At 40.4% G+C, this 13,992-nt stretch overlaps 1 protein-coding gene across 6 annotated transcripts in view; it reads right to left on the reverse strand.

Moving 5' to 3' along the window:
• Positions 1-13,992, reverse strand: part of chl1b (cell adhesion molecule L1-like b) — a 50,891-nt gene that overhangs the window by 11,059 nt on the left and 25,840 nt on the right. For 4 of the 6 annotated variants that reach the window (XM_086041210.1, XM_086041208.1, XM_086041209.1 and 1 more), the window contains exons 2-21: positions 13,014-13,202; positions 10,961-10,978; positions 10,210-10,318; positions 9,875-10,065; positions 9,322-9,444; positions 8,407-8,577; positions 8,197-8,226; positions 7,961-8,072; positions 7,580-7,761; positions 7,101-7,232; positions 6,027-6,167; positions 5,260-5,371; positions 4,105-4,271; positions 3,851-4,016; positions 3,617-3,741; positions 2,847-2,948; positions 2,388-2,585; positions 2,088-2,158; positions 1,265-1,487; positions 114-229 (exon numbers count right to left, since the gene is read on the reverse strand). In XM_086041210.1, coding sequence (XP_085897336.1) covers positions 114-229; positions 1,265-1,487; positions 2,088-2,158; positions 2,388-2,585; positions 2,847-2,948; positions 3,617-3,741; positions 3,851-4,016; positions 4,105-4,271; positions 5,260-5,371; positions 6,027-6,167; positions 7,101-7,232; positions 7,580-7,761; positions 7,961-8,072; positions 8,197-8,226; positions 8,407-8,577; positions 9,322-9,444; positions 9,875-10,065; positions 10,210-10,318; positions 10,961-10,978; positions 13,014-13,122 — 2,598 coding nt within the window. In that variant the 5' untranslated portion in view covers positions 13,123-13,202. Of the gene's footprint in view, positions 1-113; positions 230-465; positions 502-1,264; positions 1,488-2,087; positions 2,159-2,387; positions 2,586-2,846; positions 2,949-3,616; positions 3,742-3,850; positions 4,017-4,104; positions 4,272-5,259; positions 5,372-6,026; positions 6,168-7,100; positions 7,233-7,579; positions 7,762-7,960; positions 8,073-8,196; positions 8,227-8,406; positions 8,578-9,321; positions 9,445-9,874; positions 10,066-10,209; positions 10,319-10,960; positions 10,979-13,013; positions 13,203-13,992 lie in introns of all 6 variants that reach the window. The other 2 variants (XM_086041213.1, XM_086041211.1) reach the window with 2 other exon arrangements.

Raw genomic sequence — 13,992 nt, forward strand, 5'->3', positions numbered from 1 at the left:
GCTGAGGAAGATGTGTGGGTGAAGGCGGAATGAGAGCACCAAACGTTCAGAGCAGGTCAGGGTCATTCGTTTTAAACTGTGGCTAAAAACAAGGGTCTGTTTTGAAGTATTACCCTGTAGCCTCCCAGATGTCCATGCAACTTGTCCTTGTTTACACGGGTCCAGCTGACCTTGACCACTGAGCTGTTCATCACCACCACAGCTACATCATCAGGTGCAGCGGACGGAACTGTGAAAGCAAACACAGTTGAATATATAACATGCTGCATGTATGTCAGACAAGGAGAACTACAGCTTAGAACACAGAGAAATATTGTGAAACAAATGAAGTTCAGACAACATAGGTATAGATATATCGGGAAAACACTGAACTACAGGGATGGAGGGGCTCTAGCACCAGCCACAGAAATGTGTAAAGTAACTTAGTAACATAAAGGACCATTTATCTTCTACAGAGGTCGTGACCTGTGTTGGCCTCCTGGGGACAAGTCCAAAAGAAAGCTAAACACACAAAATACAGGTGGTTGCTTTTCTCCAGAAAACACAAAAGTACCGGAACACAACCTTCAAAGCCAAACTCATACTCAGTTATTTCAATAAAATGTTAAGGAATTGCTGAATAGTACTGCATAAAGATGAATTAGTAAAGGGGAAGTAAAAAGGATTCATTCATATATAATCTTCCTCTTTCCTGTCCTTTCTTTTTATATTAAAACCATAGATCACAAACACACTGGCTACTCGAAAATTGACCGTTCAATATCTAGAAAGCATATGAGCTTATGTCAGTATGGAAAACATGACTCTCAGAGGGTACGCATTGATTACGTTTAAAGTTAGATTCTAGCAACTTTTCAGACAAAAAAATTAAGTAATATATATATATATATATATATATATATTATTCCATAGAATTCAATGTCATGGATGCTCTGTAGCAGTACTTTGCAATGTGCAAGGACACACTTGCTTGTACAGTCCATCCAACCAAGCTGTGGTTTGAAAAACGAAACATTTTGTTCACAAGTTGTGGTCCCAAACATTGTTTACATTTGCTGCAAGGGGGTAAGATAATAAAAGTTGCAGTCTGCAGCTGTTTAAAATCCAGACAAACAGTATACCAAAACCCTTGGTTTAAGCCAATGTCCTTAAACATTCATGATTCTCCCACAAGCAATGCCTTCACATTAGATACTGTTGGCCATAGAGATTACAAAACTAATTAGTGGAATTTTCAACCCAGATCAAAAGAGTGATTGCTCACAATCTTCGCCGGAGTAGCCAGTCACTATGTTTGGCTCAGGGCCCCAACCCTGGTTGTTCCTGGCTTGGATCTTGATCTCATAGGGCACAAAAGTGGGTGTGTGCTTCACCACAAACGAGTGTCTCTTCACAATGTGTTCTTTCCAGTCCTCCTCCAAGTCTTGCCGCCTGTAGCTCACTCTGTACTCAAGACCTGGCCCATTGTGTTCGATTGGCAACAAGGGCTGAATAAAAAAGAAGAGCAAAAAAAAGAGAGGTGGCTTTTAAACTTGGCTTCCTTTATTGTGTAAAATAGCACTTGTATTTCTCTTCCCCAATGTCACTCCTTCCATTTGAGTAAAATGAAAAGTCGGTGCTTGGAGCGCTCGAAGTGTTTTATCTTGCCATCTATTAAAACAATGGGATGAGTATCTTGCTCTAGAGGGGCTTTTTTTAAATGTAGAATCTGGCGAGAACATAATGCAATTTATCTCTGAATAGAGGGCATTCTGCAAGAAATAGAATGAGATACTATAATCCACAAAAGAACATCATTAACAAAAGAGGAGCTCATCAATCCAGGATTCAGAAGCCACCTTTCTATGACACAAGAACCAGCGAATAAGTAAAGGCAAGATTTTTCTCACTGCAATAAAACCGAATACGAACATTCGCTTTCTTTCGGACAACTTTCAATGGATTTTCATTCATATTTAGATCAAAGTCAAATAATTAAAATTAATTCATTTTCATCTAACTTAGAAGGTAGTCAATGTGAGTTATTCAGTTAGTCCACACAAGATTCGCTGTAAAGTAATCACACAAACCCCATAATCTTTTCTTACCTCCCAGTTGATATCCATTTCATGTGGCAAATGACCTTCGATTTTGATATTTTCCGGGTTCTTGTCAGGGGCTGTGGAAAAGAGTGAGTAACGATTTAGTCCGAATTGTTAGTGTGAAAGAAATCTCAAATGAAATAGACACACAAAAGACAAGATTTTCAACAAGAGTGGAATCAATTATGTCACAGCTCAGAGTGTTTGAATGTCTGTGTGTGTTGAACGTCGGCAGCTTTAGTGGCCTCAGGATCCTTATCCAAAAGTATAAAGTATACCAAACAATACACGGAGGATGCATTAGACCTGTTGGAGGGGTTTTGTATCTCTCTGTGGGCTCGCTGGGAGGACCCCTCCCGACACCGTTAACACCAGCCACGCGGAAGCGATAGTCGACATGACCGTGTAGTTCGAGGACGGACGAAATGTGATTCCCAGGTACCCTGAGCAGCTCCTTCCAATTTCCAGGCTCCCACTGGCTCTCCTCATATTGAATAATAAACTCTGTTGAAAGGCAGAGAGACAATCAGCCCCTAAGCGATATGGTTCTTGCCAAAGAATTGCTTATCTAACCACAGGCTGTGCGGAGCTCTCCTTGCTCTCTGCTTTGGGCTTGTATATCCAACAGAGACACTGATCACAATTCATGCTTGGCTGGATCAATAATTGATACATGTCGAATAAATGTGTGCTAAACACAACACATGCATGAAATTAGAACAGAAAATTATTCATGTCATACTGCAGTAATGATTTTCCTTTCACCTGTGGTTGTGCTGTTGTGATTGTCCCCCGGGGTCCATTTCAGTTTCACACTTTTGGTCTTGTGTTCTGACAGTACCAAGTGCTCAGGTGCATCAGGGACATCTGAAAAAAACATGACATTGATTTGGGGAAATCACAGACACATCAATCTTAGCAGGAAAAAAAGGCCAAGGCAACAATTTGCAATCAAATCATACCAACAGTGATAAGATGTGTAATAGACTGCTTCACTGAAATGGCTTGGGGTGATGTCAAAACCAGAGGTGGGCATTTTACAAAATTTTGCCGGTCCATCATTCATCAGTCCGTCATTTTTCGTAACGAACCGAATTGTAATCATCACTTGGTCTGTCTGTCAGTCAGTAAAGTCAGTCAATTAGTCCGTCGGTCTGTGAGTCGGTCTCCCCCAAAAATGTCAGCAAAACGGGCGTCCGTCAGAGACGATTAGTGGTTAGCGATGATTACACTGACGGGTGAAAATCACAGTCCGTCAAGTGTCCCGTCATTCATCAATCGTCAGCAAAACGGGCGTGCGTGAGTGACGGACTGATGGACCGTTCCGTCAGTCTGACGGCATGCCCACCTCTGGTCAACAATATTGCTCATGCTTGTTATACTGTCAAATACAGCGTTTCACTATTAAAGCCACGGTATGGCTTCACTATTAAAGCCTTCGGCTTGCTGACATATTGACCCGTTCTCAAATGTCATAAGGTTAAAATGTTAGCGGGGTTTTCTGGACTGGAAATAGTGTTTCAGTGTTAACTCACCTAACACCATGAGCAATGCAGACGCCGTGTCCTGGTCCACCGGAGTTCTTCCTACGCATGTGTACACACCCTGGTCCCTGTGGCTTACATTGAAAATTTGAAGGATACCATCCTCCACAAAGTATCTGTTAACGAGAAGATGGATACACAGTATTGATTGACAAAACTATGCATGAAAATGACTTTCCCGTTGGGAATAAGTCTGTAATGCAATACAAAAATCCAGTAGCCTACCTTGAATTCTCTGTATAATTGAAGCCTATGTCCATCTCGTCTTTTTCCCACAGGAGCTCAAAGTCTTTGCTGAAGGACTTGTCGAATTCTGCCAGGCATGATAGCTGGGCTGTGGTGCCTATTAGGATTTGCTGGTCTTCCGGAGCCACTGTTATTCTCGTGGGATCTTTATAAGCAGGACACTATTTAGTTTAGTTCCCTCCTAAAGGAGGACTACGGGCCAATACGAACACATCAAGTACAACACATTATACCTTTCACGTAAAGTGAAGCTTCAATGGCAGATGATCCTTCTGTGTTTTTGGCGTAACATGTATACTGTCCTGTGTCCTCTTTTTCTGTGATGTAGATCTCCAATGAGCCATTGTCATGGACGGTAAACCTCGGCCCCGCCACAGATTCAGAGGAATCGTCTTTGCTCCTGTAGACAATAAATACAACACAATATGTCAACTTTTCAACATTCTTTGACGCACTGATGCCAAGGCTACATTTTTTACCATTTCACCATTTTACCCACTATACCTTAAATGCTTGTATTATTTCTATTTTGTTTATCTAAAGTGCTTTGTTACGGCTGTAGCTGTTATGAAATGACACGAATAAATAAAGTTGTATTGTATTGTATAAGGCGGCACGGTGGTCGACTGGTTAGCACGTCCGCCTCACAGTTCAGAGGTCGTGGGTTCGATCCCGGCTCTGGCCTCCCTGTGTGGAGTTTGCATGTTCTCCCCGTGCCTGCGTGGGTTTTCTCCGGGCACTCCGGTTTCCTCCCACATTCCAAAAACATGCATGGTAAGTTGATTGGATACTCTAAAATTGGCCCTAGGTGTGAATGTGAGTGCGGATGTTTGTCTCTGTGTGCCCTGCGATTGGCTGGCAACCAGTTCAGGGTGTCCCCCGCCTACTGCCCAAAGACAGCTGGGATAGGCTCCAGCACGCCCCGCGACCCTTGTGAGGAGAAGCGGTACAGATAATGGATGGATGGATGTATTGTATAACATGTAGTCATTCATTGCTGTTGCTCGTTAACCACACACTTTGTCTCCGTCAGTTCTGATGCACTGAAAAAAATGTTGAATTTACCCAATTTTATTACGTCAACCGTTTGTTCGAAATAAAATCATCTGGATCCAGATTTTTGCTTGTAAGTTGACTACATTAACTTCAATAATGTATCCGGATCCAAATGATTTTACTTTATGCAACCACTTGCTAAAATAAAGTAGGGTAAATTCAACACACCATATGTTTCAGTATAATTTTAAGTTATGTATGGAGCCCATAAAAAATATCTGGTAAAAAAAAAAAAGGTTTTAATGAAGGACACTGATGCTGAATGCATCCAGTGCTTGAGATCTACTGCTCCCTGTTGTTGCGAGGAAGAATAGCACACCCTTTACACCCACCAAGTGATTGTGGATGGCGGAGAACTGAAGACATTGCAGTGCATCATCACTCCTCTCCCTTCGACGGCAGTGTAATCCTCCCCCTCCTTTGTAATAATCATTGGAGGGATATCTGCAAGGCAGAAGTTTTGAATGAGAAGCAGTGTGAGCTCGTGATGGCACAACACGACTCTGTGAACAAAAGAAGGCGTGGCGTCGAGCTGCAGTGCAGTGCAGTCTGGTGTACTGACTTGAGGGAACTTGGGGAAATACTGTTATCTTTCCGGTGCCTCAATTGTGTGCAAAGAATAAAAAGGAAGACACAATGAATCACTGAACATACAGTACACCTTGACAGTTTTAGACTGGGATGCTACTGAGCTGTCTCGCCTTGGGTAATTTAACATTCAGATACTGTAAACCTTGTTTAAACCCCTACATCACTCAGAATAATAAGTACACATGCAGATTTTTTTTCTGATGTCCACTCCTGCAACTTAAGCTTGGACAACATGCTTGTTAGCATGGACAAGAACTTGTTAGCATTTAAATGACAAGGAACAGAAGTGGATGTTCCTCTGGGAGTGCAAATAGCTGCAATGATGGAGTGAGGCTCATCGACACTTCCTTTCAGCATTATGGACATATGCCAACATCAGGACACGTCACGCTGCAATCTCAACATGACTCACTGCCAAGTTTGCCAGTCATTACAATATTGTCTTCACATAAATGCTAAATGCTAAAACAACACTTAAAGTAAGTCTAGTAATATAAAACATACGTACTCATGACCATGACGTTTGCATTAGCAAGGAGGGTTCCATGTCTGTTGGATGCTTGGCACTGATAGACTGCACTGTCAGATGCTTTGGCATTGTGCAAAATGATAGTGTCATCAAACACCTCCCTGTTAGCTGAAGGGGCTTCTGCAAAGAATGATTAAAGATCACTTAACAAAACAGAAGTACTTTGTTTAGATGGGTGAATAAGCGGGAAAACGTATGGGGGAATATTGGTGCCCACATTTTTCCTTTTGTTGTTGTTCACTATACATTATTGGAGATCGCAGTGTTGCAAGTACAGTACATGCTGATGCCAGCATCATGATTGACACAGTCAATAGTTTGGCTTCTGGCTCAGTAAAACAAACGACTTGTTAGCATTGCATATTTGAATCCCCTTCATGACATCAGCATAACAGACATAGCACAACTAGTCAAATGTTTTTCTGTGTTTTATTTTTACATTCTATTATCTTGCTGTTGGATTATGCAGTCAAAAACAGCCTCTGCTTTAACAATACACAAACATGTCGCCGTCCTGTGAAAAACATTTATGTCCATTTTTTTTCTTATTTTTACGTGAATGGTATTTACGTGTTACAAACATCGCATTAATGTGATTTTTTTTTTTAATTCAAAAACTGGACATACGTGTTTTTGACAAGACAGTGACGGTACACAGTATTAAGATGCCATCCTCCCACTTTCCCATCACTTTGAACCGGCAGATTTCATCAGAAGCTGAAACTCTATTAATAATAAAATAATATTCCCCCTTCATTTTAGATACCATCGTTGTATCCCAGTAGAGAGATTTCAATTTGATCAATTTCAGAGTTGGTGACAGCTCGGGAGTAAACTCCAAGTTTTTCAAAGAAGATTCCGCTCATCCTCTGAGCAGTTGAGAGTTCGCCACCATTTCAGGCAGCTTTTAAGCACCCACATTTTCTGTTAGCTCCAACATGCACCAAGATGTGGAACGTGAACCAAAAGCGTCAGAAAACGACTGATGATTTGCAAATTCACATCGATTAAGTCAATCACAAGACAAGTGACATGCAGACGTGTGGGACTAACCACGCAAAGGCAGACCATTCACTCTCCAAGTTATCACTGGCTTTGGAGTCCCAGTCGCTGAACACTTGATGAGCACATTTGAGCCAATCATACTGAGCTGACTCTCAGGCTCCAACAGCCACTCTGGAGGCTCTGGGAAGACACACAATCGAGATGATTTCGATCAAACGGAATACAGCACAGCCATTAAGCAGTTGAGGAGAGAGGAGCAGTATATTTCATTCAGCGCAAGAGCTATGTTGCAATAAAGAAAAGACTTTCGGACAGGCTTTACTAGGAAACTTGGACATAACGTTGCCATGAGAAATCTTGTTCTAACAGCTCTATTGCAAATGAAAGTCACCCTCAATTTTTACAGATATTTTGACTTTTTTTCTGACATTGGCAGTGAAGGACAGTGAATGAATGCGATATTCATCAACAAGTTACCAAATATTACCAAATGACCAACCAAAGGTTATTTCAAACACTTTATTTACCTTCAACAGTGACTGTGAAGTAATGGACGACTTCCCCAAGTCGGTTCTTAGCCTTGCACATATACTTGCCACTATCTTCTTGTTCAATACTTGGCACAATCAACAATTTTCCATGACTCTCTAGTTTGGCTTTAGTTGGAAGCTTATGGCCAATTTTGACCCACTCGACCTGTGGAGTTGGACTTCAAAGAAATGACCCAAAGATTAGGCAAACATTGCAAATAATGACCATTATTTAAAAAAAAAAAAAACTATTATTTTGACTCAAATAATTCACTTTATTATTGTCAAACTATAGCTATTTTGTTGTTTTTATATGTTTACTTAAATTTATGATACATCAAGTTCTAATCAGTCTTGCATATATGTAGTTTTACTCACAATCCCTCAGGAATGCACTCCAGTTTCAAGTCCTCTCCACTGACGAGATGTTTCTCTGTTTTGACGCCAGAGGGCGTCATAAGCAAGGGTCTCCGCTGCAGGATGGCATTGGCTATTGGGACATGAATCAGGGATAATAGATGAGGAGTTTCTTGAAGATTACCGTAATACAGCCGCCGTGTATGTCCTTCTCACAAATGTAACATTAAAATGTGCACAATACACTGAAAACTCACCAGTTTCAGGACTCATGCCATGAACTTTTTCTGAAATGCAGGAGGATGGGATGAAAAAAATAATAGCACAAAATGGATATAAAATTACAAATATCACTGAGCTGACAAACCAAAACCAATGGCATGCATGTGAATAAGACAAAATGGAAGAGGCAAGGCTGTATGACTGCGAATATGAACTATTAATAATAATAACAATAATACACCTACTTGTCTTGACAACGACCGACATGGCTGTCTTCTGAACGATGGTTCGTATTCTTGGGAAGGCAGCGAAGCAACAGTAGTCCCTCCTGCTGTCCTTCTCCACCGCGTGAGAAAAGTAGAGATCCCCATTCAAGCCCATAGACACCCTCTCATCTTGTTCTATATGTTGGAGGTCTGAGCATACAAAAAAACCCAAATATTCGCAAGTCAGAACAGTTATTTGATGTTTCCAACCACATGTAAAGAAAATAAGGCCTACGGAAAGCTATTTTAGCATTTATTCAGTGCACAGGTAGAACGACGAAGCCACTCTAGTAGAACATGTTTTTCACTATTTATGAGGACAAAGAGCATATTAGTTCATATATTATTATATATATATTAACAGGGATATTTACTAAAGGCTCAAACGGCTCTGCATTACGCAAACTTGTATGCAAATACTGTGCACACTACGACATGCAAGCCATAGGACATTTCTGTAACAGGCAAGACATTTCTGCACACCAGTTGGACAACTTTGGCACACAATTAGGATAGCTAAATTCATTTTTTTAGGCAGAAATGTGTTCTGTGTGCTACTAGTGACATTACAAAATGTTACTAGTTAACATCTAGCTCTTCACTAATAGTACCAATTAAGTGTATATTTCCACTAGCCCACAGTTTTGCCTCCCGAGTAATGTCATACGGTAGTGGATGGCAATAGTGGGGAAAAAAAGTCATATAGTGTGCTGAACTGTCTTACTAATAAGGACAAACAACCTACTAGTACTGTATATGGACCGTAAGATGAATAGGATTTTGAATAAATGCTCAAACAGCTTTCCATATGAGGACATAAATAGTGTGAGCCATCATAATGTGTGGCGATAACATTAGCAGAGGCTACGTACATTAGTGGAAAGTGCCACTTACTGATAGTCATCCAATAGATCTGCAGAGGGGGTATTCCTTTGGGTGGGTCACATTTTAATGTAAAAGGCTGGCCTTCCTCCACCACAACTGGATCAAGCGTTTCTTTTGGGAACTTTGGGACATCTAGAAAAGTAAGGCAATAGCTATAAAAACAGTTTCTCACTCGGGTTGAAACAAGGAGCAAACTGTTGAGCTCTCGCCACCTACCAAGGATGGCTCTAAAAGAATGCTAGAATGCTGTGTCTCGCTATTCGAAACTGTAATGTTTAACCTAGGTGTGGATTATGTACTGTTCATCAAGTGTGTGGGAGCAAAAATACCAATGTTTAAAATCAGGTGGAAAGGCTAAATGCTCAGTGTGTATGAGATGTGCTTAAATGCTTTCTGTCATCTCAAATTGACCCACAGGGGAGTGGGCCAACTGATACTTACTGTACACAGAAATGAACTCAAGTAACTTAGAAAGAGCTGTAATAGAGCATCACACAAGCCCCCCACTGATCCCCTCAACAACACACACACACACACACACAGGCAGGTGTATATTACTCACGAGGGACAATGAATTCAATCTCCATCGATGTGGCGGTCCCCAGTTTGTTTGAGGCGTAACAAAGATACCTTCCCTGGTACTCTGTAAGGTTCCCATTATTGGGTATCACAAAAGTCCCGGAATCCTCTTCTTTCATCAGCCGGGGGTCTGCAGAGGGGTCGAATTCCTGGCCATTTTTCATCCATGTGAATCTACACAATAAAATAGCAATGCTTTCAGCTGAGATTACATGATTCCCAGTGTTGGTGCCGAGAACTACTATGTCAATATTTGTCCAAGTGTGTCATTGTTTTCTGGCTTTCCTTCCTCTCTTTCCTTCAAAACTTGTTACTCACTCTGGTCGGGGATTCCCTTTGGCCTCGCACGTCATGGGATAGCTCTCATCAAACGGGAAGGCGATAAGGGAGCTTGGTGACTGGGCAATGATGGTGGGCAGCTGCTCAACTGGGCCACAAACCAGAAAGCATCAACATTTGAATAACTCATGAAAAGTAACATGCAGACTTCCACAACTATTATGCAAGCAATACAGTTAATAGTGCATGTTTTTGGAGTTTAGGGTATGCTCCAGTGATTCAATTTGGGACATTTTTCTTTCCAGATTATTATTTCTTTATATGACAGTAGTTACCAGATATGTTTTCTTATGTCTTTCCTAGTTAAATAGCAAATCATGATATAAAAACAGGACCTGCGTTATCTAAGTTTGTATACAAAGATGTTTCATTGGTCATTAAGATACACAGTTATCAGTACAGACAGTCCCAATGATGAGGTTGGTGTATCAATAATGTACCATGATGCATAATTATAAAATATCGGCATGGCCTATTGATTTTTCTTTTCAATATAAAAATAAAATGAGAGTTGCAGTATATATATTCAAAGACAAGCACTGCACAACACAGAATCACCACTATGTTTAATTAAAAAAAAAAATAAACAAAACATGACATGGAATGGGCTCTCGGCCAAACAAATAGGAAATAACAAATGTGGTGTTCAATAACATGGCAGGAGATGAACAACTGCAATGGGGACTGAATTCCATTAACCCAAAGTTACAGCTTGTTTGAATAAACTTACTGTTTACATGACCTAAAACTAGAAAATCCAATGCAGCAAGTGGAAAGAAGACAAACAAAGCAAGAAAAAAGATAGTAGTTTTGGATTCATTCTTTTTTGTCACATGCTATTCCCCCTTAAGACAGATCTCAAAAAGTTATTTTCATTTTTCGAAAAAAAAACAAAAAAAAAAAACGTTTGAACTGCACTTTATCGAACCCTACGAGACAATCTTGAATAATTTAGAGGAAGAGGTTTTGATATGCGTTTCCAAGGAAACTCAAATACACACAAACGGTACAAGAAACATGATTCAAGCGAGATAATAGCTGTAAATATATTCCATTCACACAGTGCTTGATGAAAATAAGCGTACTCTAAATTATTCAACTGCTTTGTTTTCCCAATGAGAATAGCTTTTTTTTTTTTCTTTTTGTTTATCTGTTTATGGTTGTACCCAAAAGGAATTGTTAGAATTATAAATAACCTTTCCTTGCAGAATTGCATATGTGGTTAGCACAGATTCCTCACACGGCCAAGTTCGCGTTGCAAATTTGAATTCATCTCAGCTCAGGTGTTACTGTGTACAGTTTGTGTGTGTTTTCCTTGCGCACGTGTGGGGGTTGTCTCCATGGTCCAACTTCCTCCCACATAAAGAAAAAGCTTCATTGAAGACTCTAAATTGCCTGTAGGGCGCGAATGTGCTGAATGGTTGTCTGCCTCCATCTCAGAGCTCTGTGATGGAAAGGTGACAGTTGAGGGTTTAAGTACCCCACCTAAAGTCAACCACTGCAAACAATCCTAAAAATGTCTGCCTGGAATTTAAAAAAAGGCATTCTGACAAGATGTTCCATTCAAGCCCTGTGGGAAGCAATACTGCACATGAAGTATTGGGTGCCAAGTGCCACACACAGCGATATTTTTCAGTGAAGATCCCTCCCTGGGTCCGGTGAGTGGCTGGCCCACAAGGCTTGCATGTAAGTGGAAAGCAAAAATGGTCTGATTCTTCTTAATATTCCCCGCCACTTTTAACAGTATGGTGGCACCTTGACTTATGAGTTCCCAAATGATACAAATTACTCATATATCTCAAAACATCTTCCCCAATTCAAATGAATGGAAACTCCATACAGTACTGTATATCAGTTTCACCCCCCCCCCCCAAAACACCTACAATAAATAAAATATGTACTACTTTTGTTAATAAGAAAAAAAGCCCCAAAGTATTTTACTGTATAGAAACATACCGTAAACATTTATAATTTACAAAGTAATAGAATGTTTCACGCTTTAATTCAATGAACATTGTATAGCTTCTTCAGGTGAGTGCATCTTGGGCACCAGGGAACTTTATAGCACATACATATGTGTTATATGCATAGAATTGATGGTGGAAAACGAAGTACACTAAGTCTGCAGTAAATATCATTACTTTTCAGGGATCAGAAAAAATACATGCCTGTGAATATTGTGACTGTATCGACGTGCATGTATTGCGGTACTGTGCATGTTTAAATATCCATTGTGAAAAGGTCTATAACTATCATAACACCGTTGCCAGTTTCGTTAGGCCTTATATGTTTTTGCAATTTGTGTTAGCATTCAGTTCGCAAACTTTCCATGGGCAAAATTATGTGTTTTTTTCATGCAATGTGTACACTTCAACAGGAAATGGCAATAAACAGCTTGAAACAAGCATTGTTTTGAAGAGCGTGTGACCATCTGCCAAACTGCTGCTTGATGCTTGTTTTGACGCTGTCAGCCATCATCTGGCTACCGAGAGTCTTAAGTACACTGCTGTATTTAAGTCTGAAAAAGCAGTTCCTTTATATTACCAAGAGAATTAAAAAAAAAAAAAAAATCATGCCTAAACAGTTGAAAGCATATTGGTTGAAATGTGACATTCTCAGAATCCAAGGCTGGTTTTCAAGATTTAAAAGAGACTTTGCACTTTCAAATTGAGCAATTGTACAATCTTCATGCATTTCACAAACAATAATTTACACATTTGATCTAATACATGTGCTTTCCCTGAAATCCCAAGTTCTGTTTTCAAGTAAACGGTATCACTAACCTTCCAGCGGGATCTCGACGGCTGTAGTAACATGAAAGGCACAGATAAAGTTAACTGAGGCAAGAACGCCAATGATTCTCCAACTTCTCTGTAATGTCATGATTTCCATTGTTGATCTTGGGCGTCAAGAAACGAGTGCTCTCCGGTGCTCCCTCAATTTTTGTCTCTGGTGCGATAAAGAGGTAGTACCTGTGAATGCAGAGCAGACGTAGAAGCCCCCATGAATCCACCCACGTACTGGCAAAGCAAAAGGCAAACCCCAGACACAACAAATCCCTCGTGACTGAGTGCCCGGATGCTCTCTCTAGTCAGCCATGCATAACCAGGCACACTCAACATGTTCATTTGCAACAGGGACTCTGCTCAGCATGTAAATTTTGATGAAATATTCATATTAAATTCTGCTACCTGCCCACTCAAGGCAACCACCCACACAAAGAGTGCAACCTCCATCACTTGCCTCTCATTTTACTTTTTAAGTTTGATGTCTATACCTGCATAAAGTGTATTTTGATTAGGACAATGGAAATAAAATAATAAGTCTGTTGATTTAATGATGCCTGACAAATGTTCATGGATGGATGGATGAATTACACATTTAAAATCAAGTTCTGTCCATCCATTTTCTATATTGCTTATACGCTCATTTGGATCACAGGTGAGCAGAAAGTTCATCTTAAATTCACTGTTCAAGTGATTTAATCAGAGAGCTGTTTGTGTGTCTAATATGAGCTTTTCAAATGAGCATGCAGTAACGCAGACATTATTCCAGCTAGTTTTGCTGCCCGGGCTGTGAAGCATAGTTAAATTGTTGTCTGACATTTAGCAGTCAAAGTATTGCCTGCTCTCACCTTTCCAGCTCACAGCCCAGATTGTGAACCCTAATAAGGACATGAGCGGCCAGAGAGTGGAGAGAGTGAAGTTTGACTGCTTTAATGTCAAGCCTCTGGGGTGTATGTTCACTTGACTTCCTTAGCTC

Source organism: Filicampus tigris, chromosome 9 (genome assembly GCF_054856515.1).
Source record: "Filicampus tigris isolate MCC_2025a chromosome 9, RoL_Ftig_1.0, whole genome shotgun sequence".
In the NCBI taxonomy this organism is placed as follows: Eukaryota; Metazoa; Chordata; class Actinopteri; order Syngnathiformes; family Syngnathidae; genus Filicampus; species Filicampus tigris.